At 42.1% G+C, this 21,738-nt stretch overlaps 8 protein-coding genes across 12 annotated transcripts; 3 read left to right on the top strand and 5 right to left on the bottom strand.

The window, feature by feature from the left end:
* Positions 1-627: 627 nt before the first annotated feature.
* Positions 628-5,081, top strand: LOC126264174 (ras-interacting protein RIP3-like). Its single transcript, XM_049961011.1, has 6 exons — positions 628-909; positions 1,384-1,725; positions 1,792-3,266; positions 3,338-3,955; positions 4,023-4,686; positions 4,752-5,081. The coding sequence occupies exons 2-6, from the start codon at positions 1,500-1,502 to the stop codon at positions 4,796-4,798; spliced, it is 3,030 nt and encodes a 1,009-aa protein (XP_049816968.1). The 5' UTR covers positions 628-909; positions 1,384-1,499; the 3' UTR covers positions 4,799-5,081.
* On the bottom strand, positions 5,040-7,343 carry LOC126264182 (uncharacterized). 4 transcript variants are annotated; one of them, XM_049961035.1, is made up of 14 exons: positions 7,245-7,343; positions 7,143-7,185; positions 7,045-7,074; positions 6,843-6,986; positions 6,693-6,768; positions 6,489-6,626; positions 6,279-6,419; positions 6,089-6,211; positions 5,706-5,801; positions 5,590-5,643; positions 5,474-5,503; positions 5,373-5,417; positions 5,263-5,304; positions 5,040-5,212 (listed from the first exon to the last, which is right to left on the bottom strand). In XM_049961035.1, exons 1-14 carry the CDS (start codon positions 7,246-7,248, stop codon positions 5,156-5,158), a joined length of 1,023 nt encoding a protein of 340 aa, XP_049816992.1. In that variant the 5' UTR covers positions 7,249-7,343; the 3' UTR covers positions 5,040-5,155. The 4 variants fall into 4 exon arrangements, 3 of the variants coding, with proteins under 3 accessions (XP_049816992.1, XP_049816993.1, XP_049816994.1); XR_007546956.1 differs by lacking the exon at positions 5,040-5,212 and adding an exon at positions 5,960-5,997 and having other exon boundaries at positions 5,254-5,304; XM_049961036.1 differs by lacking the exon at positions 7,045-7,074.
* Positions 7,344-7,352: 9 nt separating this feature from the next.
* On the bottom strand, positions 7,353-8,669 carry LOC126264139 (histone acetyltransferase KAT6B-like). The gene is made up of 4 exons (XM_049961032.1): positions 8,462-8,669; positions 8,322-8,396; positions 7,879-8,241; positions 7,353-7,807 (listed from the first exon to the last, which is right to left on the bottom strand). Exons 1-4 carry the CDS (start codon positions 8,667-8,669, stop codon positions 7,365-7,367), a joined length of 1,089 nt encoding a protein of 362 aa, XP_049816989.1. The 3' UTR covers positions 7,353-7,364.
* A 32-nt stretch (positions 8,670-8,701) lies between these two features.
* LOC109601442 (probable serine/threonine-protein kinase kinX) lies at positions 8,702-11,877 on the bottom strand. The gene is made up of 4 exons (XM_020017685.2): positions 11,646-11,877; positions 10,337-11,592; positions 10,067-10,265; positions 8,702-9,803 (listed from the first exon to the last, which is right to left on the bottom strand). Exons 1-4 carry the CDS (start codon positions 11,740-11,742, stop codon positions 8,929-8,931), a joined length of 2,427 nt encoding a protein of 808 aa, XP_019873244.2. The 5' UTR covers positions 11,743-11,877; the 3' UTR covers positions 8,702-8,928.
* Positions 11,878-12,245: 368 nt separating this feature from the next.
* On the top strand, positions 12,246-13,925 carry LOC109601441 (HSPB1-associated protein 1). Of its 2 annotated transcripts, none has more exons than XM_020017684.2 (6): positions 12,246-12,546; positions 12,610-12,893; positions 12,959-13,083; positions 13,186-13,307; positions 13,373-13,489; positions 13,554-13,925. In XM_020017684.2, the coding sequence occupies exons 1-6, from the start codon at positions 12,364-12,366 to the stop codon at positions 13,893-13,895; spliced, it is 1,173 nt and encodes a 390-aa protein (XP_019873243.2). In that variant the 5' UTR covers positions 12,246-12,363; the 3' UTR covers positions 13,896-13,925. The 2 variants fall into 2 exon arrangements, with proteins under 2 accessions (XP_019873243.2, XP_019873242.2); XM_020017683.2 differs by having other exon boundaries at positions 13,373-13,504.
* Positions 13,926-13,993: 68 nt separating this feature from the next.
* On the bottom strand, positions 13,994-16,703 carry LOC126264176 (protein sel-1 homolog 1-like). The gene is made up of 8 exons (XM_049961017.1): positions 16,460-16,703; positions 15,819-16,400; positions 15,598-15,749; positions 15,409-15,534; positions 15,199-15,339; positions 15,050-15,137; positions 14,296-14,987; positions 13,994-14,217 (listed from the first exon to the last, which is right to left on the bottom strand). The coding sequence occupies exons 1-8, from the start codon at positions 16,545-16,547 to the stop codon at positions 14,089-14,091; spliced, it is 1,998 nt and encodes a 665-aa protein (XP_049816974.1). The 5' UTR covers positions 16,548-16,703; the 3' UTR covers positions 13,994-14,088.
* Positions 16,704-16,826: 123 nt separating this feature from the next.
* On the top strand, positions 16,827-18,609 carry LOC109601444 (protein arginine N-methyltransferase 1-like). The gene is made up of 2 exons (XM_020017689.2): positions 16,827-16,949; positions 17,391-18,609. Exon 2 carries the CDS (start codon positions 17,416-17,418, stop codon positions 18,433-18,435), a length of 1,020 nt encoding a protein of 339 aa, XP_019873248.2. The 5' UTR covers positions 16,827-16,949; positions 17,391-17,415; the 3' UTR covers positions 18,436-18,609.
* LOC109601439 (exocyst complex component 5) lies at positions 18,593-21,665 on the bottom strand. The gene is made up of 13 exons (XM_020017680.2): positions 21,352-21,665; positions 21,176-21,293; positions 20,925-21,122; positions 20,616-20,864; positions 20,467-20,562; positions 20,268-20,389; positions 20,096-20,206; positions 19,931-20,026; positions 19,718-19,865; positions 19,420-19,655; positions 19,152-19,344; positions 18,779-19,093; positions 18,593-18,723 (listed from the first exon to the last, which is right to left on the bottom strand). Exons 1-13 carry the CDS (start codon positions 21,498-21,500, stop codon positions 18,637-18,639), a joined length of 2,118 nt encoding a protein of 705 aa, XP_019873239.1. The 5' UTR covers positions 21,501-21,665; the 3' UTR covers positions 18,593-18,636.
* Between the last annotated feature and the right edge of the window lie 73 nt (positions 21,666-21,738).

Genomic DNA, 21,738 nt, shown 5'->3' with positions numbered 1-21,738 from the left:
GATAATTCTAATTAGACAACATCGAATAGAACCACTACTATAATAAAAACTAAATTTAAATTTCACTTTTGTTTCTATTTCAAGTTTTAAGTTGATCACCTTATTTTGTATCATCATCTGTTTCATGATTTAACTGAATATGGTATTTTTATAAAAGTTAAAATCCCCAAAAAGTAATTATTACGAAAATAAATAATTTTAATTGGCCATTTGGAATATCGTAAAAGTGAACACGGTTTTAAATAATTTCCAAAAACATATACATAAAATTAACGTATAAATAATATAAATAAAAACTCACTTGAATTATAAAAAAATCGTTCAAACTCTCCTAATAAAAATTCAAATTGATTAATCTTCTCGTAGTTAAAAGAATACATAAACCAGTTGAAAAATAACAAAGCGGAAATATCAAAAAAAGTTCAACAAGAACGATGCCGATCGAAAACAGTTCGGAAAACATGGAAAAATCGAAAATTAATTCAAAATCCTTTTGAAAACATTTAACTGTTTTACCGACCTTCTTCCGATTCCATCAGTACCGCCAACTGAAAAGTGGCAAGTTTCTCGAAAATCACCAAATTCTCACTGATTTTCGATTGGCAACAGTGACGTCTTGTTATTATTTGTGCCAGAACGAAACAAAATCGAGTGTTTCATTTACGGTTTTTCCGTAGAATATTGAATAAAATAGGAAAAAAATGCTTTAGTTAGTTGATCAAAGCTGTAAAAATAGTGTTTTCGGTGAGGAAAAGTGGCGGAAACTTGTGAAAAACGTGCAAAAAGTGAAATTGTGTCAAATACAAAATGGCGGTTCACGTTTTCGTAGATTGAGTGTTTCAGTTTAAAACGATCGATTTTTGTTGGATTTTTTTAGAAGAAACCATTCTTGTTTGTTAATTAATTGTGGTGAGTGTTAAATGTTAAGATAGCGGGCGCCCTTTCATTTGATGTTCGAGTTTCTTGTATTTTTGTTGAATTTTTCGTCTTTTCCAAAATGGCGATTTTGTGTTTTAGTTTTTGGTTAAGGTTTCGTTGGATCGTGTTTGGAAACGTGAAAAATGTGATAAAAATGTGGTACAGAAAACGCAACCGCACGACCGGTCACTTGTTATTGTTAAAGTTTATTGATTTTTTTGACAGACCCGACTGATTCTAATTTAATTTCAATTAGATTGCCCACAACTTTTTTTTTCTCTCAATATTTATAATAACGTTTCTCGGTTTTTAAATGCTCAGTTTGCGATATGTTTGTTTGTTTTTGGTTTTTAATTGTTGTCTAACGATTTGTAGCGACGTAGGGATTTTGATCGTTCCATTCGTTTTTCATGTGTTATTGTTTTGAGTAAAACCTAATGCAATGAATCTTTGTTTTGCGTTTAGGGGTCACGTGTTTTTCACCCGGACGACCGATCGGAGCAGCGAGGGCGAGGGCGAGGCCGAGTGCGAGTGCGAGTGGCCAGTGTCTGCGTGAAGAAACGAGATGACCGGTCCTCAGGATGGCAACGGTGGCGTCTAACAAGCCGCCGGCGCCGCCGACCGGACGTCGGTCGGCCGTCGCCGCAGCCGCAGCCGCAGCCGTCGTCGGGCAAGGGGCGGGCGCCGTCGGTCGCGACGTCCGGATCGACGTAGATGTGCCACTCGAGGCGGCCCTTCGACTCAGACGACTCTGTGAGGAAGGCGCCCTGGCGAGACTCGGAGTGGTCGGAGTACGCCTCGACGGAGGTAACCCACCATCGCTTTTTCCCGTAAAATCATTTTAACGCTACAATAAACGTTCCTCTTCCGCAGCATCGCCCCCGTCAGTCTTTACTGCGCCGCCTCACAACCATCAACGTCAATCTCAGCCGCCGCCGCCGGTCCAACAGCAGCAGCAGCAGCACCACCACCACCACCACCAACACCACCACCACCAACCACAGCAGCAGCAGCAACAGCAGCAGCAGCAGCAGGTGCAACAGTTCAAATCCCCGAACGTGATCTGTCCGCCGGACAACCGTCTGCCCCCCAATCATCACCACCACCTGCACCAGCAGCAGCAGCAGCAGCAACAGCAACAGCACCAACAGCAGTTGCAACAGCATCAGCAGACGACGTCGCAGGCGGCAACCGCGAGTGCCGTCGTTGCCACCAACAAGTTCCCGTTCGCGAGCATGAACCAGATCAAACACACCAACAACAATCGCATCGCGAACGAAACGAGCACGTTTCTCGCGTCCCGACTGAACGTCGTCGGCGGTGTCGGCGGCGGCGGCGGCGCTTTGAAAAACAACGGAGTGGGCGAGCAGAGGCCCGATGTGATCGCCAAGGGTGTGGTGGTGTCGCAAACGCAGTCGCAGCCGCAACCTCCGCCGCCCCCTCCTCCGCCTTATCCCCTGACGAACTGTCTCAGTGTAAAAAACTGTTTGAGAAACAATCACGTTGCGAAAACGATGACGACGGTCGAGAATAACGTGATAAACGTAATGAATAAAACACCTCCGGTCACGATCTCGAGTCCGCTGTTGGTGAACCTGTTGCAGAACGACGGCGACACCGCCAACATTGTGGGAATCACGAACGGCGCGACGAAGAAAACTCTGTTGATGAACGGCTTCAAGTGTCCCACCACCACAAACACCACCACCTCCTCCAACAACAACGGCGAGGTTCCGCCGCCTCCGTATCCTTTCTCGCAGCAGACGCAGGCGCAGCCGCAGCCGCAGGCGCCGCTCCTCGATCTGATTCCGCAACTGACCGACCTGAAGTCGGACGATCTGGACAAGATTCTGGACTTGGAAATGGACGACGGCAACGAACCGGCGGGCCGGGAACGAGAACAGGACCATGAACAAGCGACGAGCGAAGCGAGCGACAACCGCGTCATGCTGATCAATCCGTTGACCGGCTTGCTGGAGCCTCGCACTGTGTCGCCGCCTCTTTCGCCGCCCGACGACATCTTCTCCGACCTTCCGTCGCCGATCGAGACGAACCTGAGCGACGACGAAACGTCCTCGTCGCTGCTGCACCAAGACTCTCTGCTTCTGTCCGCCGGTTCCAACGGTGCCGACTGTGTGGGAAAGGACGAAGACACGACGATCAACAAGGGAGGCAAACTGAAACTGAAGCTGAAACTGGACAAAGTGGTGGAGGAGCTGCGGGTGCCGCCGCTGCACATCAGTCTGCGCGGCAGGAATTCGGCGGTGATCCGGCCGAAAGGAAAGCGGGTCAGAAAGAAGGGTGGCGACGAGACGAACGCGAAACGCCGCAGGAAGAGTTTGCAGAAGGTGAGTGAGTGTGTCTGTCATTAACGAATAACACGTCGTTGCAAGGTCTAATTGAAATTTTAAATACACAGGAGGCGTCAAGCGAAGCGAACCAAATCACCAGCAATACCACCGTCAGCACCACCACCACCACCACCACCGCCCGTAGCAACAACACCAGCAACAGCAGTAGCGCCAACAGCAACAACAACAGTTTTCCGAGCGCAGCGGACCAACAACACCAACAACAGCAGCAGCAGCACCAGCAGCAACAACAGCAACAACCGTCGCTGTTAACGTTGAACAAGGACAAGCAAGAAGACGAACTGAAGGATCTTCAGGTGGTCGTCGGGTCCACGAATCGAGGTACAATTCCGAATTTACCACCGACACCGAAAGCACGCAAAGAGAAACTCGATAAGGCCGTCAACAAGCCGTTACTGAAAGAGATTAAAGAAACCGGCAAGGAAATTAAGGAGCACGTCGTGCTTCCCGTTCTACCGACATCCGGCGATTTGGATATGGCCGCCAAGTTCAAACAGAAGCTGTTGGAAGGAGAGGAACAAAAAGGGCCCGTCACGAATAGCACGAATCGGGAACAGAAGGAAGAGGACAAGCAGCAGCAGCAGCAGCAACAGCAACACCAAGCCGATGATAGTGGGATCGAATCGATGGACGCGTTGAGCGAAAAGTCACCGCCCAATCGGAAGGTAATAATCAATCAATCAATCAATCAATCAATCAGTTCATGTAAACTGTACGTACGTGTCATTTCAGGTGCCGGAATTGTTAGATATCGAAGCGGAACTGGCGAAGATGGAGGGCTTGCACCAGTCGGAAATTAAGGAAGGAACGAACGAAGTCACCATTAGTTCGAGTGTCTCGGTCGACGTTGACAACAAGCAGCACCACCATCATGGGCAAGAGGAGCAGAAGCAGGAGGAAAAGAAACTGGTCAGCAAAAAGAGTCTGCTGGAGCAGCTATTGATAGAAATTCCCGAAGATAAGCCAACGCTGAACGCCGGAAGCAACAGCAACAGTAACAGTCCGGCGACGCGATCGCAAACGCGGACGCGGCCCCGCCTCGAAATGACGTCGTCCACGACGACAACGACGACGACGGCGACGGCAACTACAACGGCGGCGACGACGACGACGACGACGACGACGACGACGAGTCAAAAGACGAAACGGAAACGCACGAACGAACAGAGCGGAGAGAAAAAACAGAAACGGGACTCGGACTCTGATTCGGACGAACCGCTGATAGAGAAACTGAGAAAAGGGAGCGGCGGCGGCGGCGGCGGAGGCGGAGGAGGCGGTGGCAACGTAGGTGGCAGCGGGAACAAGCTGAAAAAAGGAAACGCAGTGAAGAAGGTGGTGAGACGAAGCGTCAGGGCGGGTGGCAACAGTTCGGAGGGTCGCAAAACGAGGAGTAAAGGTTCGTTTGTTTGATGTCCCTCTCTGTCCGTTTTCGAAACTAATTATGTGCCTTGTTGATTTTAGTGACGGAAGATGGAGTTGCGCCGGTGAAGCGCAAGACGCAAAAGTGACACCACGAGCATTGTTGTAATTTTTGTACAGTTGTTGATTCGATTTGAGTTTCTTTCCACTAGAGTAACGTAAAAAAGTTGTTGGATTTTCTTCTTCTTGTAAATAATTTAGAGCTTTTTTTCCTCCGTATTATTTATTATTTTTTCCACGTCGTGTTTATTGTGAAATTTATCCAGTTTTATTATTATTATATTATTATTATTATTATTATTATTATGGACATGTAAAAAATAGTATATATTTCTAATCTTTAATAAAAATTTATTGATATTAAAAAAAGTATACGGTTTCTTTTGTACGTTCCTTTATTGTTTGTTTGTTTGTTTATTTGTTTACTTTTACTTGTTTGTTTTAATTTAAGTTACCACATTTTTGTCCCTGTTTCTGTATCTTTGAGTCAAGTATTCCCAAATCTACGAAAAGCAATAATGAATAATTGAGCATTCGATTAAATGGACTCAACTTGATCGTCGATATATTCAAAACTTTCTTCGTTCGAAATCATCTGAAAAAGAGGCGGATGGGAGACGGAAAGGAGGCTCGAAATTAAATGATAAATTTTATTCGACTTACGGTCGTTTCTTCGTTCACAGTCACCGATGTTTGTCTTTGATAAATCTGCAATTCGATTAAACACACAAACCTCATCGAAATTAAAACAAACAAACACTCACCTTCTCGTCGTTTGCTTTCCGTTCGAAATTCTAAAAAGATATTAGATAAATACGAGAGAAAGTAAAAAAAGTGACGTGTCGAATGTTGGAATGAATAACGAAATGTTTGTTTTTACCAAAACATCCTGTTTCATTTGTTCCACGCTTTTGTTCGGAACGCAAAAAAAGTTCTAAAAATCAAATCAAACGAGAATCAACCGAACGAATGACGAGTAAGCAAAAGGGATTTTACTTGTGCCTGTTTCTTTTTGGCAGCCCACTCGTCCAAGAGTCGCATCGTTTCCTCGTACCGTTTCCGAATGTCCTGCAGTTTTTCCAAATAAGTGCTCTGGAATAAACTGACACAATACAATACACGGGTCGAGATTAAAAATAAGACTTTAATTTTATTAACAGAACTAATGAATTAATTAATTAATTAATTAATTAATCAACGAGAAAGTTTTCTCGTTTGTTCACGATGAAACTATTGAAGCCAAGACGTACATGAACCAAATCGTGGTTTTCAACAAGAACCGTCGCAACTGAAACAAAAACACAAAACAGCAATCAACGAAAAATTAATTAATTAATTAACCAATTACATGTCATTAATCAATTACATGTTAGACTTACATCAACTTTGTCGATGAAGTTTTCAGATTTCTTCAAAGTTTTGCCCAAGTTTTCCTTGTTCTCTGCTATTTCTTCAAATTTATCCTCTTTTAACGAGTTTCGTTGACCACCACTGGTTGCGATCTGCAAAACAGTTAGTTAGTTAGTTACACACTTTCTCCTTGAGATTGATCTATCGACAAAAACTTACCGGAGATTTGTCCCTCAGTCTGTCCACGTGTTTGTTCAACAAGTCGGAAATCTCTGCAATTTTTGTTTCGTAAACAGCTTTTGCATTTTTTTCGTCGGTCGTTGACAATTCGAATTTTGGTATGTAATTTTTCGACAAAATCTGCATTGGGACAAAAATCGACATATTGGCGGACAAATGATATGTTTTAAAAGGTTTAAAAGGACTCACGTTGTTTCCGGTTTTCAAGACGGTAGTTGTGAAGTCACTGGTCAACTGTACCTGAATCGAATCCTTTTTCACGTTCTCCTTCGAGTTCTCCTCGAAATTGAACTTGCTCAACCTCAGAATGTCTTGGCACACGGGACACTGAAACAACCGCAAACAGGATTTGTAACATTCGATTTAGGAAACTAACTAAACTAAGTGACTCACTTTTGTGTCCAAATTGATCAAATTTAAGGGACCGCTCGAATTCAATTTCGACACGTTCTCGTGACGTTTACACAATCTGAAAACCCATCAATCAATCAATCAATCAGTTATTCAACATTCATTCATCGAATAGAAGATGATGATTGTTACTTTTTTTCGACATTGCTCTGTACAGTTTCGTTTGGTCTGCTCGGTTTTGAATCTCTCTCCAACTTTTTCGATTTCTTCGGTCCGTTTTCAAAGGCCGATTTCGTCGTTTTAATCGACGACTTCTTCGTTAGTTTTGCATGTTTCCTAAAATTAAACAAACACATCTTTATCATAAGACGATTTGAATTGGCATCGAACTTGCGTCGTCTCGTTTTGTTTTCTTATCTGTGATCTGAAAATTGTACGTGAAAGAAAGATTTCTCTAGTCGAGTTGTTGTGTTGTGTTGTGCGATAGTTTACCTTTTGGGTTCAAATTTGGGAGGTTTACTGGAATTTTGATAACCTGGAAAAGTGAGTGTCTGTCTATCAAAGTTTCGTTGGAATTATCAAGAACTTACTTACTCATGTTTTTGTATTTTCAGCATGATTTACGTGTTTACAAACTTAAAATTTTGACACGCGTCAAATGTTGTCATTTTCGTAAACAGCTACGAAACAAAAATGTCGAGAGTGGTTTTCTTTTTAAATTGACGATTTATTTTTGTTCTTCTTGAAGAGTCGTCTGCATTTGTTGCCGAATTTGCCGCAACATCCGGACTTTTCTTCCTTCTCCAAAACGGGTTTGACCAGATACTGTTTCTCGTCCAAGTCGTTGCTGACCTCGGTGAAAACCATCGATTTTTTGCCTTCGGCGGTGACCAGATGCAGTTCGGATGGCTGAAGGGCGATTATGTTTCGGTACTGGTTGATTTTCTCGAGGTTGTCTTGGATGATTTTCTGCTGGCTTTCGGACGGCCGCAGGAGCATATCGGAATCGGTCATTCCGTGCTGTTCTTCGAGATCGGCTGGGTTCGTTTCTTCCGGCAGGAACTCGTCGACGGATTCTCCGGTGCCGTACAAATTTGAGGATCCTTCCAACCGGACTTCGTCATCTAAACTGTTGTTCTCTTTCGTGTAAACTTTCTCTTGAAAGAAAATCAACGAATCCATTAAGAATCAAACCGCCGTTTCGATCAAAAAAACCAACAGAACTTACCGTTTTCTTCTTCCTCAGTCTCCTCCTGCTCCACCTCCTCCTTCTCGTCCTCGTCGTCCTCGTCTTCCTCTTCCTCCCCCTCCTCATCTTCGGTGCTGAAAAACTCGTTTTCGAAGGAATCGTCTTTTCCGTTCTCCCAGTGTGCCGTCAGTCGGTTGGTCTGAGTCAGGTTTTCGTCGGAATTCACTTTGAAACTGGTCTTTTTCTGCATCGACGCTGCCTCCATTGGACGCAGGTCGTCCTGTGGGACGTGGGACGCTGTCATTGTCACGGTCACCGTATCATCGGCCGACGACGACGACGACAAATCCTCGGTACTGGTCGAGACCGTCTTGTAAAAGTAGTCTTGTACGTTCGTTCCGGCTGAAAATTGGTTCTCGTTGTATGTTTGTTTGTTTGTTTGATTGTTGAACTCGTCGTCGACGCTTCCGAATTTATATTACCTCGCTTCGCTTGGAATTTACAACACCTTTCCACACTTGTAGTGGCGTTCCGAAATATCAACGAGTAAGTTATTTCTAAAACACAATGGACTGATTGACTGACTGGACTGACTGCGACTAATCCGACCGATCAATCTCACCTTCGACTTCCTTCGGAGCAGGTGCCAAGTCCACGACTAAGACTCTTCCGCAACTACTGCAATGTTTCCAATCCTTTGAACTCGATTCTCTTCCGATCGTTGCCGCCATCATCACATTGCGTTTATAATTTACGTAAAATGATGAAATTGAAATTACGAAAATATGAAAGGAACCGTCGATGAAATGATTTGTGACGTTGTCTGTCATTCCTTTCGAAAACTAAACAAAAACCAAACGCATTAAAATCTTAACATATTATTTATTAATATAATTTGGAATGTTACAACAATCAATATTTACAACAATTTCTTTTATATTACATTTATATATATATATATATATAATTTATATATTGTATATGTATAAATAATTAAGTACAATAATAATATCACTCAGAAACCTAACAATCGACCAATGGAACAAACAAAAAATAATACTAGAGTACATAATCGAAAGATCCCTTTCGTCATTTTCCCGTGAAAGTCAGTTCGGGCACGACAGACACGAAATCGCTCCATTCGTCGTCTTCCGTCGAATCGATCTTCCCACTGTCCTCCCTACTGTCTTTCTCCGCACACGAAATTGGATTGAAGTGCACGAAATCTGACCATTCACTCTCCTCCTCCTCCTCCTCCTCCTGCTTCCCCTTTGCCTTCTCTCCCTCCCCCGTCGCTTCTTTCTGAACTTGTTGTTCATTGTTGGCCGATTTAAAAGTGAACGATTCGAATCTTCGAATTTCTTCGTCGGATAAACCGGGATTCGGCCAATTGATGACGGTTTCTTTACTCACTTTTTCCGGCTTCAAAATCGTACCGAACGCGGTTTGAAAATCGTCAAAGTCGTCATCGTCGTTTTTACAAACGTTCGCCCCGACAAACGTCGTTTCGACGGACGGATGAAGCTTTTCAGGTGAGCTCGTACTACAACTCGTAACTGCGAACGAATCAAAGGTCCGCGTTTCCGGCGGTGTGCTTTTACGAAGGTTGTTCATTGCCGGAAACGGATCAAACACGTTTGTCGTTTCCGACACTTGCGACTCGCTTTGGAAAACATTCATTTCTGGATACGCGACGTTAACGTCAAACATTTCTAACCGATTTTCTACTTTTTCCGACACTGTTCTGTCAACGTTCACTTCCGTAAAGGAACTTGCTTGAACATTTTGCGGCCGACTTTCGAACATTTCCGTAACTATACTTTCCTGTTTCTCCGATCGGTTCTCCAACAAATCCAGAACGGTGTTGTCTGGCTTCTCTGTACGGTTTTCTATGTGCGTTTCCCGCAACGGTATTCTGATGCCAAAGTCCAATTCCTGTTCGGGTCGTTGTTCTTCTTTGGTCGCTGAAAATATTTATGTCCTTCAGTAACGACAGTCGCAACACTCGCAACAGTCAATTTCATAATTTAATACCGAATATAATTTACTTTGTTACTATTCGTTTTACTTACACAACCAAAAATCCCAATTTTCGGCCGTTTCCAAATGTTCCAGATCCAACAACATTGTTTGCGAATCTTTTTTGGCAGCATTAACAACAACGTACAAGTGAAATGATTTTTTTTGACAAATACCAACCACCAACACCAATCAATCATCTACTTACAATCTAAAGGATTTATTAATCCGGAGCTGTTCCAATCGAATTGTACCGTCGGCACTTCAGTAACATTTAAATTGGCGTTTTCTTCCGACTTTGCCGCACTTTGATTCTGTTGCGGTTTTAAAGGCTCCAATGGTTGCAACGTGGAACTGCTGAAGGTTGAAGCTCTTTGTATCCAAGGGTTCCAAGTTGGTCCGTACAGCTAGAATAATAAGGAATTAATTAGTTCAGTCAACTTTAAACAGCAACAACTTATTGAATTACTGAACTCACAATGTTTCTCGTGTCGATGTTTAGAGATCGGAACAACAGATTTTGACTTCGCGATTTGCTCCACTGAAACTTGACCGCTTCAGTTTCGGTTACGTCTTTTAATCGGTCGAATATTTCGTCGTTTTCTTCCAGTTTTTTTACGAAAATGTTCAAAGATTCTTCAATTTCCGGGAAGATTTCTTTCAAAATGACTTCACAAGACTTGGAAATGTTGTTTCGATCCAAACTTTGGTACGTTTCAGTGCTAGTTTGAAATGACTGAGCGGTTTCGAATTCACCGAAATCGTCGAAATCATCATCATCATCATCATCATCATCATCATCATCATCACCATCAATCTCTTCGCCTTTTGTCCATGTTTCCTCGTTAAATTCGCAAAAATTAAATGTCTCCTCGCTCTTTACACAATTCTCCCCGTTTTTTTCAGCTATTTCTTCGTTTTCTACGAATTCATCAATTTTAAACGGTGTCTCCTCATTTTTGACCGACTCTTCGACAAACTTAAACGTGTTTTCTTCATTTTTAAAATACAAGTCTCCATTTTTCCCTAATTCACCATCCAATTTTTCAGTAAGTTCTTCACTACCTATTACTACCCCATCATCAAGATGTGTAAACGAATTTTCCTTTTCTTCTTTTACTTTATTCTTGAAATCTTCATATCTCATAAAATTTTCCTGATATTTTAACATGTCATGTTCACTTGTTATCAAATTTTCCTTATTCAAATCACAACTGACGCTTTTAATTTCTTCATCATTATTTACAAAATCATTCGTACCTTTTAACGTGTTGTCGTCGTCGTTAATGTCCGAAATTTGTTCATTTTTTACCACAACCTCTTCGTGATACACACAATCATTTTCAATTTGTGTCAACACTCCTTCACATGGAAAATTCAATGTGTTTTCTTCCTTCTGCACTAAACTATCATCTTTAATCATGTTAAAAGCTCCAACAAATTTGGACGTTTCTTCCTCTATTTTGGTTGAATTTTGATCAAATTTTAAAGAGTTCTCTTCATTTTTTAACAGATCACCGACAAATTTAAATGTTTTTTCTCCACTTTTTAACAAGTCTTGTTCGTTTTTCATCAAATCATCGTTAATTTTTAACGTCTTGTCGTCGTCACCTTTCAGGAAATCTTCACCGTCAAGTTCACATAACCTCAATATGTCTTCATCTTCATCGCTTTTTGCGCGATCAAATACTTCGTTTTCTTCCTTTTTCGGCGAATCAAAAGGAGTGGAAAAATCTACGGCAAAAAGAATCGTCTCTCCGCTATTAATTATTGTCATCATCACTTACACGAATCGAATTCGCCAAAATCTTCGTTTTCCTCGAGATCCTCATTATTTAAAGGTGGTGGTGAATTATTCAACAGCGGTGGAATCAAATTCGACATTATTTAATGAGACTCTTCCTAAGAAAACGGTGTTTTTATCGAATGAACGGAAAACTTGTTGTACTCTAAAACATATTGATTTTATGACTGACGTTTATCATTAAGATGCCTTTACAAACTGGTATCGTTTTTGAGTTGTTATTTTGACGAATTTTATTGTTTAAAACCATTATTGATTGGAAAAAGTAACTAAATCTCGATCAAAATCACATTTGCAGAAAGAAGTTTTAAAAATATGAATCAAGTCTTTAAGATATACTGATTCCTCAGAATTGTAAAACGACCTTAAGTTTCGGAACGTTTAAGTTTGGCGTACACGTTTTAGGAGTAGTTAACTTTTAAATGAGTTTCAAACGATTTGAAACCTGTGGAACCAGTCGAAACGCTAAAATAGATCCAGTCCAAAATGTGATTATTTTTCAAAATTTAATTCGATGTTTTATTTGAATTTAATTTTATTAAAATTATATACGTAAGCCTTAATAATTGCATGACATATGCATTTTAGGTTATATCATTAGCAAATTAGATATGTAAACAATACGGTATTAGTTTGTATTTGTTTTGCAATTTAAAACGTGTCTATAAAAAATAAAAATTAATTAATTTTTCATAATTAAAATGGAAGCTCGTTATAAGGTCGATGCAAACGTTTTGAAACAATTAATAGAAAATTCCGATGAAATTTTATTGTTCGAGAACTTTATAAAATGCGATTTGATTAATTGGAAGCTGAAAGATTGGAAAAATGTGTTTGGAAATTTAAATTTAGATTGTCGTGTCGGTTTTAATTATTGTACTCGAGTAAGTTGATTAATTTGTTTGTTTGTGTGTTTGTTGAATTATTATTATTTATTCATCTTTAAGAAACCACAATTTGAGACAATCACAAAAAGAGAAACGTTAACTTTTGAACAGTTTTTGGAAAAGGCAAATAGTGAAGATGATAAATGGTTTTATTACGATTATAAACATTTGAATGAAAATTTAAATGAAAATGTTCATTTAATGAACAACATAAATTGGAAAGTTTTCGGTTTTCCCGAAATAAACTATGAAAAATCGACGTTTTGGTTCGGCTCAAAGAATTCACACACCTCTTTGCATCAAGACTCTTACGGATATAATTTAATTTTGCAAATTTACGGAAAGTAAATTCATTCATTCAATTTAGCAATGTTCAGTCGCATTAATAATCGCAGCCAATCGTTTTAAGGAAAATGTGGATTTTGTTTCCGAAAGAAGAAGACTTGAAATCGACAAGAATCCCGTACGAAGAATCCAGTATTTATTCGAAATTAAATTTTTTCAGTCCGGATTTAAATGAGCCTGGCTTCAAAGGTGATGGATGACTGATGATGATGATGATGATGATGATGATGATTCAATCTGATCAGATTTTTAATAAACACATTCAAATAATCGATTCGATGTTTGTTGTAGGAGTGAAAAATTGTTCGAGAATAATATTGAAACCGGGAGATGTTCTGTTCGTGCCGAAGAAAACTTGGCATTATGTAGAAAATTTGGAAACCTCGATTTCCATCAACACTTGGATCTCATGTGTAATTTATTCACCTGATTTGTGCGTGCATTTCATCATGAATGAAATGAAATTATTTTGTTTCAGGAAAGTGACGAAAACGAACGTTTCAACGAATCGATTGTACAACTTTTAATGAAAACTATAAGTCAAAATTTAAATGAAGACCAAAAACATCGGATAATTAATCCCAACAATTTATATGTAAATTACGACGTTGTACGTGTATTTTTTTGTTCGTAGATCTAATAATTTTATTGAATTTCAGGTGAACGATTTAACGTTCGAATCCTGTTTGCAAACTATGAATTATTGTAAGGAAAAATGTGAAAGGTACCAACCTTCAACTAGCAATGAAGAAATGGCTGAATTTGATGTTGACGCTGTTTTAAGTAAATACGAATTTATTAAAAAACCTAACGTTTTAACGAACGAAGAATTTACCATGTTTTTAACGGAACAACGCGAAAAACGCGTAAAAATTGAGAACGCGGATGATGCAGGAAACGATGAAGATGATTATTTAACAGCAACGAAGAATTTAATAGATTCGGTAGTAAACAGTCAAGTTGTTGATTTGATCAAAGACAAATTGTTGAACTGTTACTGATTATAAGTAAAATTGATTTTTGTTCTTCAATTGTGGTTTACTTCCATCATTTGAGTAATAACAATTTATGTACAAAATAAATTAACAAACAAATTATTTAATAATAATAATAATGATGATGATAATATTAATAATCAGTCAAATTTACAAAGACGACGGCAAACTGAAAGAACGCATCAGTTAGGTTAATTAATTAATTGTTGATTTGTGGTCTTCTAAAGTAAATGATTCCCGCCAAAATGGCCGTTAGAGTGGTGATCAAGTACAAGTCCCAGTTTGAGCCCAAAACTTCCGTCAGGTCGGAGAGCGAAGAGATCGGTCCCTGCGAAAGAGAAAAGGAAACGTTGAAGTCGTTGTAGCAAGAAGAGTGTAGAGAGTATCTGCAGTCAGAGTAGAGTACCTGTCCGAAGGTTTCGAGCGCGTAAACCACCGACAGTTTGAAGAGTGCCATGGCCACCGGTACTTTGGCGTCTGCGTTCGTCTCGGCCGCCATGTCGTAACAGCGCTTGGCCAGGTGCCAGTCCTTCGTCATGCCCAGTCCGCGTTCGTGCATGTACGCCAGATTGAACATGGCCTGCGCGTTCTGCTGCTGCTCGGACGCGACGCGGTAATGAGTGGCGGCCGTTTCGTAATCGACGGGCGTCCCGTGTCCGTAGTAGTGGTAGTCGCCCAGCTTGACCTGCGCGGCCGAGTATCCCTGGGCGGCCGCCCTTCCCCAGTAGGTGAGCGCACGCACCAACGCCTCCTCTCTGCGGTCGCTCATCATGGGCACTTCGGCTCGGTCCAACATGAAGGCGGCGTTCGACTGAGCCACCTCGAATCCCAGCTCGGCCAGAAGGGCGTAGCGCACGAAGGCCGCGTCGCGATCTCCCTCTCTGTACTCCTGGTGCGCCTGCATCAACATCTCTCCCCATCTCCCTCGCTCGGCCACGTTCTTGAAGAGTTCGACGGCCGTGGGACACGACCGCAGCATTCCCGTTCCTTGAGCGTGCATCTGCCCCAGATTGTAGTAGGCCAGGACGTGGCCCGATTGTGACGCCAACGAAAAGTACTTGTTCGCCAGTTTGTAGTCGCGCTTTCCGCCCAAACCGCCTAAACAAACAACAAAGCCAAGCTATAGATCGGTCTAAATCGGCAGTTTTCGATCGTATTACTGAAATACATGTTTCCCAGCTGCAACTGTCCGTCCACCCAACCTTGGTCCGCGGCCAAATGGAAGTACTTCTGGGCTTTCGTGTAATCCTACAACGACACACAACGACACTTTATTTTTTCATTCGGACGCGACAATAATTGAAGGTACCTTTTCGACGCCCCTTCCGTACAAATACATCAGTCCCAATCCGCTCAGACCGACCGGATTGTTCAGGTCGGAAGCTTTCTTGAAATATTTGTAGGCGGTATCGTTGTCCGGTTTAACTTCGTCGCTTCCCTCCAAGTAAATCTACAAAAAGAGCCAAACATAAGGCAAAAGTGAAATGTGGAAAGCTGTGGTGGAACGAGGGAAAGCTACCTTTCCCAAGTAAGCCATTGCAACGGCATTTCCTGCTTCCGCAGCTTGCGTGAAATAATGTAAGGCTTTCTGATAGTCCAGGTCGACTCCTCTTCCTCCTTGATAATGCAACTGCCCCAACCCCACCTAAAACGGTTCGTAAAAATTTAATCTTTCCAATGGAACGGCTCCACGTGGAAATCGATTTACTTGTGCCTGAACGTCTCCTTTTTCGGCCAACAATTGATAATATTCGATCAAGTCGTTGTCCAAAATTCCGGAGGTGTAACCGTTTTCTAGTTCGTCCAGTAATCTGATCCTTTGAATTGCTGAACCACCACTGAAGGAAACTCCTTGGCTCACTGAAAATAGGTGTTCATTGAGGAGTCCACTCCTCCCTCCATATTTCTACTGTTTGTTTATAACTTTACCTTTGTCGGCAACCTTCCTGTAATGTTCGAGCGCCTTTTCGCAGCTGGGCGCCACCGTCACTCCCGCCCAGTATCTGTATCCCAAAGCCATGTGCGCCCAGGTGTCGCCGCCCAGCGCCCCAAACACATAATGGACCAACGCCCTCGATTGGCTGACGTTCACGCCCAATCCGACGGCGTGCATGAAACCCAATCCGGCGTGACCCGCTCCCACACCTTTCTCCGCCAACGTTTCGAACATCGTTTTCGAAGCGTTTATGTTCGGTTTGATGATCGGAGGCACCCCCAACAACTCAGACCACGCCAGCAAACTCAAAGCTTCGTCGTTTTCCAATTTGGCAGCTTCCTGCAGCAATTCGTAGGCTGCCTTTTTGTCTGGCTTGGTTCTGTTAAGTAGTTTTTGGGCTTCCAGGAATAAATTGTGTGCGTGTTTTTGCTCGGCCGTCAGTACTTCCGGTTCCTTTTTCGGTGGTGGTAAAATTTCCTCCTCCTCCTCAAGTTGTTGATTGTCGAGGGTCGTTTTCAAGTTGTCAAAATCTTCGACCATTTTTTGCAACAACTGTGCCTGGTTCCACAGGTAATCTGCAACGATAGTCATTTCGTGATTCGAATTGTTCGATTATTTAGTACAAGCTACAAACCTTTTTCATCGTCTTCGTCTTGTTTCTCACACAAAGTTGCAGTTGTAAACAAGAGAACTGTCACTGTTACAACAAAATCGTAACGCATTTTTCTCCCGCACACCGCACACCGCCAATCTCGTAAGCCACAACACTAACAACAGATGCGACGCGTTTTTCGGAATCCGCCACAAACGAACGTAAGCACATCAATGTTTCGAAACCGCATCGAAATCGGTTCGCAAACGAGAAAACTTCACTTGACCATTTATTTACACGTAACCACAATCTGTCATTGCATCCAATCGCAATGCACAAAACAACAAGTTCTATTTGTCAGTTCGTATTGCCCGCCCTGCAATTCAGATGACTGAATCGTACCAATCACATTCGCATCGATGCGATTGGTCGTTTTCGTATTTGGCGCCCGTATCTTTGACGGTTTTGGCTAGTTTGTTCCGCCGGCGAGCGTCCGTCACTTAACCACAACTCGTGCAACTGTCTACTGCATGTAAGTATTTTTTCTTATTTTAAACCGATCGAAACGTTTATCTGAACGATTCGGACGTTTAGAAACGTGTAGTCGAGTTGGACTGGGAAAATTTCACGCGCGACACTTCGCAACGCTTTTTCTCTTGGCAGTGAATCTTTCCAATGGCACGTTCGACCTGTAACATTTCAAGTGATTTGACGATATCCAGTCGCAATTTCCACCAATTTATCGACAACGCCGTTAATTTGTCACGTTTTCCACCGAACAATCTCGTAATCAAACATCCACGCTCGATTCCCGTCCCGTCCCTTTGTTGTCGCTCACAATCTACGCAATTGTCGAGCATCAAGTCGAACCTAACTAACTACCACTAACGTGGACCGACGTGGACCGACGTGGTCCAACGAGGTCCAACGAATTTGCGAACGGATCGAACTAAGTCGTCGTCGCATTTTTCAGCCAGTCGGTCACCGCGTCGAGGAAAATGTCTGAGGAGATGGAAACGCAGCCCACGGCCGACGAGATGACCTCTCGGGACTACTACTTCGACTCGTACGCCCATTTCGGCATCCACGAGGAGATGCTCAAAGACGAGGTGCGCACCCTGACCTACCGCAACTCCATGTACCACAACAAGCACCTATTCCAAGACAAAGTCGTCATGGACATCGGATGCGGCACCGCCATTCTCAGCATGTTCGCGGCGAAGGCCGGCGCCAAGAAGGTGTACGCCATCGAATGCTCCAACATCGTCGACTACGCCCGCAACATCATCAAGGACAACAAACTGGATCACATCATCACGATCATCAAGGGCAAGGTGGAGGAGATCCAGATCCCGGAGATCGACAAGGTCGACATCATCATCAGCGAATGGATGGGCTACTGCCTCTTCTACGAGAGCATGCTGGACACGGTGCTGTTCGCGCGCGACAAGTGGCTCAAGCCGGAGGGACTGCTCTTCCCCGACCGCTGCTCCCTCTTCATTACCGCCATCGAGGACAGACAGTACAAGGACGAGAAGATCAACTGGTGGGACGACGTGTACGGCTTCGACATGAGCTCGATCCGGCGGGTGGCCATCAGCGAACCGCTGGTGGACGTGGTCGATCCCAAACAGGTCGTCACCACGCCCAGTCTCATCAAGGAGGTGGATCTCTACACGGTACAGAAGAAAGATCTGGAGTTCGAATCTGATTTCAGTCTGAACGTGCGCAGGAACGATTACGTGCAGGCGCTGGTCACCTACTTCAACGTCGAGTTCACAAAGTGTCACAAACGAATCGGTTTCACGACGGCCCCCGACGCGCCCTACACGCACTGGAAACAGACGGTGTTCTACATCGAGAACTACATGACGGTGAAAAAGGGCGAAGTGATAAACGGCACGTTCAAAATGCGCCCGAACCCGAGGAACGGCAGGGACCTGGACTTCGGCATCGACGTGGAGTTCAAGGGCGAACTGGGCGAGGTGAAGGAGAGCAATCGTTACAGGATGCGTTAGACGTCGCAGGAACTCCCGCCGCCAACTGGCTGCCTGTCTGTCTCTGTAATCTACGGTTTCTTTTTTACGTGTGTGATTGATTGATTGATTGATTGATTATTATTATTATTATTATTAATATTTAAGATGAAGAGAGGATTGTAAACAATAAACGATCGACTTTTTTTCCTATAATTATGTTTATTTTACGAATACAATAAATTAAACCTTCAACATCGTTTGTTTTTGCATTTTGAAGTCGCTTCTCAACTGTATGAAGTTGTGCAAAACTGACTTGTCCAAATTGACCTGAAAGAAAGAGTGGTCGAAAAATGGAAGACGACGACCGACTTGATCAACTTACCAGGGAATCTTCCGAGCAAACTTGGGTCAGGTTCTCCGGTTTCACCAACAACAGGTTGCAAAGGGAATGTAAAGTTTCGAACAACTCCTGCACGAAACTTCCCAACGGTTTCGTGCACAAACGGTATTCGTTCAAGTCGCAAATCGCCACCATCGCTCCTGCGGTGTTGAACTGGAACTGCAGCAGATGATCGTACACAACGCGGTGCAACCTGATTCCCAGTTCCTGCAAAACCGCATTCACGTTGTTCCCGTCCAGAGTCTGTTTGATCTCCTTTATCGTGTTCGTCACGTATTGGGAAACCGTCTTGCATGCCTGAAAAATATCGAATCATTTAAACTCGGCCACACACCCTCACCCATCAATTAATCACGTTCGATGAGACCGTATCAAAGTCGTCGCTTTCCGGTTTAAAATCGGTCTTCTTCTGTTCCGCTTGCAAATACAGTTTGATCCACAACGCGATGGAGTTCAGAGATCTGTCGATTCCGTTGTTAACTTTCCGTTCGATATCTTCTAGCACGAATTTCTTTTTCTGCAAACAGTCGTTGTACTTGGGCGAGTTCCTGAAACAAACGGTCGTCGTCATTAGACGATTGATTACAATCGAACAGTAACAGCAACAGCAGCAACGTCCTTACAGCAACATAGGGACGACCAAATCCTGAAATTGCTTCTCCAGAAGGTGAGTAATGTTGTTGCATTGATGAACGATGTTGAAAAAGTAAATTTTCGGAGGAGTTTTTCCCAATTCTGCGTTTGGAATGGCCTGCAAGCCTAATTCGAGGGCGTAGTCGACGTGTTCCGTTAACAGACAATTTATTAAACAGTCGAGGATTTGAGAGGCGTTTCCGGCTTTGTTTTCCGGCTTGGACAGCTGTCAAACAAGACACACGTTTATATCGTTATCGAATTGGTTCGTGTATACGTTGTTCTCACCAATTGGCAACGCTGAAACGCATTTTTCGTGTCCTGCAGAATCATAATCGCCAACTCTTCGGAGAGAAAAGTTTCGCCTCCGTAATTTTCTGCTTGGGACAAATTTATGTTGGCCTTTGCGAATAAATCACGTTTCAAATCTTGAAATCTGAAAAAACAGACAACTTTCGTCGTTACTACGTTAAACTTTTATAGATATGTCATTCTTTTTACCCGCCAGTTTGTATTTGTTTCTTTTGATGATTTTTAGATTCGTAATACTTCTGCAAATTGTTTTGGCAACGTTGCTTTAAACATTTCAGTTCCAAACTGTAAATTCATAAAATTGTAAGTACGATTTGATTGATTGATTGATTATTTCGAATTGTGTGAGCTTACTCGATATATTTCTCGATATATTTGCCAAAAATGTTGCCAGTTAGTTTGTTTAAAAAGTTCTTGTCGCTTCCCATCTTATAGACGCAGAGACTTTTCGACAATTGATTCGTCCTAAAACAAAAGTGTCGTCGTTATTGTCGTCGCCCACAAATGCAAAAATTGGTATACTTGCTTCGAGTATAAATCGAATAACGTACGCAAGTAAGTGTGCGTGTCCAAGTCGTTGGTCAACTTGCTGCGGATGTGCTCGTTTATTTTCAACTGGTAAAGGTTCAGCACAAATTTAGACATTACCTGGAAATTGATTAATTAGTGTTTGTAGTTTGCTCAAATAAATTATTTGAATCGTTTGAATTGTTCAGTTGTTTTACTTGTTCGGGATTCGTGAAAACTTGCTTGATGATTTCGTTATTGTGTTTGCATAGTTCCAAGATGTGCCCGAAAACGTCTTTTTGCAGCAAACACCCCTGAAATCGAGTAAAAAATGAAACTTTGACAAATCGGAAGTTCTCTCAAATACCTTCTGCCCGTATTCGATAAATTCATTAACGCATCTCGAGTAACCCTTAAACTGCGTCATCGCATTCGCAATTTGACGCATTCGTCCGAAATCGTTGCGCTTTTGGGCCGAAACGAAATCTTCGATCAAAGCTCGTTCGATGTCGTCGTATTTTCTTTTGATCTTTTCCAACACCCAATTGAACTTATCGTTGGGTAAATCTTGAGAAATAACAAACAGTTTTTGTATTACATCGGCAGCTTCATCTACCTAAAAGATTTCTCTCAATTAATTCATTTAACTGACAAGCACAAGCTTGGAAACACACACTTTGGAAACATCAGTAAAAGTGTTTGAAGTTAACGGGCCCGTTGTTAAAAATTCATTTAAATGCGACATCAGTTTTTGTGCTTCACAAACCCGATTTCTTGGCCCATTCACGTTATCCAATTGGTCACCTAAATGCAACACTTTCGATGCCACATGTGTAATTTTCCCATCCAATTCTTGGAATGTTTCTATAGATTTCTGCAATAAAATGATTAAATAACAATTATTAAATTATATAATTATCTAATTACTTTATTATCTAAAGTTAATTTTGAAATTTCAGCGAAAAATTTCGTTTCTTCATCTCTAACTTGTGCCTCTAAACGTTGGCATTTTTTTCGTTGGTGTGTTTGCAACAACGTCAAATCGCTACAATTAAACAATTATTCACGATAATCAACCAAACCTAAGCATTCCGTTCATTTACTTTATGGCTTGCGTGAAAGATTCGTGTAAAACTTCGGGTTCGAAATCCTCAACTTGAGCTTCAATCATAGTTCTCCACGCCAAACGTTCTATGAATTCTTCCGGGTCGAACGGTTCTTGTTCTAATTCCTTCATATATTGTTGCATCATTTTGAAAAATTGTTGATTAACGTTATTGTTATTGTAATTATTGTTTTGACACGTAAACAGTGTTTGAAGGTTATGTATTTTGAGATGACGTTTTACAGAAATCTGTACCGCATACGAGTTGTTGCATCCGATAAGAATGCGTTTTACTCGATAATATAAAATAAAAATTATAACGATTTAACGAAAATGTATTAAAATTGAAAGCAAAATAAACATTTTAGTTGAGTGTCAACGACTG

This window comes from Aethina tumida, chromosome 1 (genome assembly GCF_024364675.1).
Source record: "Aethina tumida isolate Nest 87 chromosome 1, icAetTumi1.1, whole genome shotgun sequence".
In the NCBI taxonomy this organism is placed as follows: Eukaryota; Metazoa; Arthropoda; class Insecta; order Coleoptera; family Nitidulidae; genus Aethina; species Aethina tumida.
This window is presented reverse-complemented; position numbering and strand designations above follow the sequence as displayed.

Bases quoted from the DNA above. Each gene is read 5' to 3' on its own strand.
- LOC109601441 (XM_020017683.2), top strand. From the start codon at position 12,364: ATGGAAGCTCGTTATAAGGTCGATGCAAACGTTTTGAAACAATTAATA. The intron at 12,547-12,609 runs GTAAGTTGATTA...TTCATCTTTAAG, and splicing joins GTTTTAATTATTGTACTCGA to AAACCACAATTTGAGACAAT. The intron at 13,084-13,185 runs GTGATGGATGAC...TGTTTGTTGTAG, and splicing joins AAATGAGCCTGGCTTCAAAG to GAGTGAAAAATTGTTCGAGA.
- LOC109601439 (XM_020017680.2), bottom strand. From the start codon at position 21,500: ATGATGCAACAATATATGAAGGAATTAGAACAAGAACCGTTCGACCCG. The intron at 20,027-20,095 runs GTAAGCTCACAC...ATGAATTTACAG, and splicing joins TATATCGAGAAATATATCGA to TTTGGAACTGAAATGTTTAA. The intron at 19,656-19,717 runs GTGAGAACAACG...CTTGTTTGACAG, and splicing joins CGTTTCAGCGTTGCCAATTG to CTGTCCAAGCCGGAAAACAA.
- LOC126264176 (XM_049961017.1), bottom strand. From the start codon at position 16,547: ATGCGTTACGATTTTGTTGTAACAGTGACAGTTCTCTTGTTTACAACT. The intron at 15,750-15,818 runs GTAAAGTTATAA...ACCTATTTTCAG, and splicing joins CAGGAAGGTTGCCGACAAAG to TGAGCCAAGGAGTTTCCTTC. The intron at 15,340-15,408 runs GTAGCTTTCCCT...CTCTTTTTGTAG, and splicing joins CAATGGCTTACTTGGGAAAG to ATTTACTTGGAGGGAAGCGA.
- LOC109601442 (XM_020017685.2), bottom strand. From the start codon at position 11,742: ATGTCGAATTTGATTCCACCGCTGTTGAATAATTCACCACCACCTTTA. The intron at 11,593-11,645 runs GTAAGTGATGAT...TTTTTGCCGTAG, and splicing joins TTTTGGCGAATTCGATTCGT to ATTTTTCCACTCCTTTTGAT. The intron at 9,804-10,066 runs GTAAGTAGATGA...AAATATTTTCAG, and splicing joins ATTAATAAATCCTTTAGATT to CGACCAAAGAAGAACAACGA.
- LOC126264174 (XM_049961011.1), top strand. From the start codon at position 1,500: ATGGCAACGGTGGCGTCTAACAAGCCGCCGGCGCCGCCGACCGGACGT. The intron at 3,267-3,337 runs GTGAGTGAGTGT...TTAAATACACAG, and splicing joins GCAGGAAGAGTTTGCAGAAG to GAGGCGTCAAGCGAAGCGAA. The intron at 4,687-4,751 runs GTTCGTTTGTTT...TGTTGATTTTAG, and splicing joins TCGCAAAACGAGGAGTAAAG to TGACGGAAGATGGAGTTGCG.
- LOC126264182 (XM_049961035.1), bottom strand. The intron at 5,504-5,589 runs GTAAAAACAAAC...ATATCTTTTTAG, and splicing joins AAATGAAACAGGATGTTTTG to AATTTCGAACGGAAAGCAAA. The intron at 5,213-5,262 runs GTTGAGTCCATT...TGCTTTTCGTAG, and splicing joins TTGAATATATCGACGATCAA to ATTTGGGAATACTTGACTCA.
- LOC126264139 (XM_049961032.1), bottom strand. From the start codon at position 8,669: ATGACAGACAACGTCACAAATCATTTCATCGACGGTTCCTTTCATATT. The intron at 8,397-8,461 runs GTGAGATTGATC...ATTGTGTTTTAG, and splicing joins TGCTCCGAAGGAAGTCGAAG to AAATAACTTACTCGTTGATA. The intron at 8,242-8,321 runs GTAATATAAATT...ACCAATTTTCAG, and splicing joins TAAATTCCAAGCGAAGCGAG to CCGGAACGAACGTACAAGAC.
- LOC109601444 (XM_020017689.2), top strand. From the start codon at position 17,416: ATGTCTGAGGAGATGGAAACGCAGCCCACGGCCGACGAGATGACCTCT.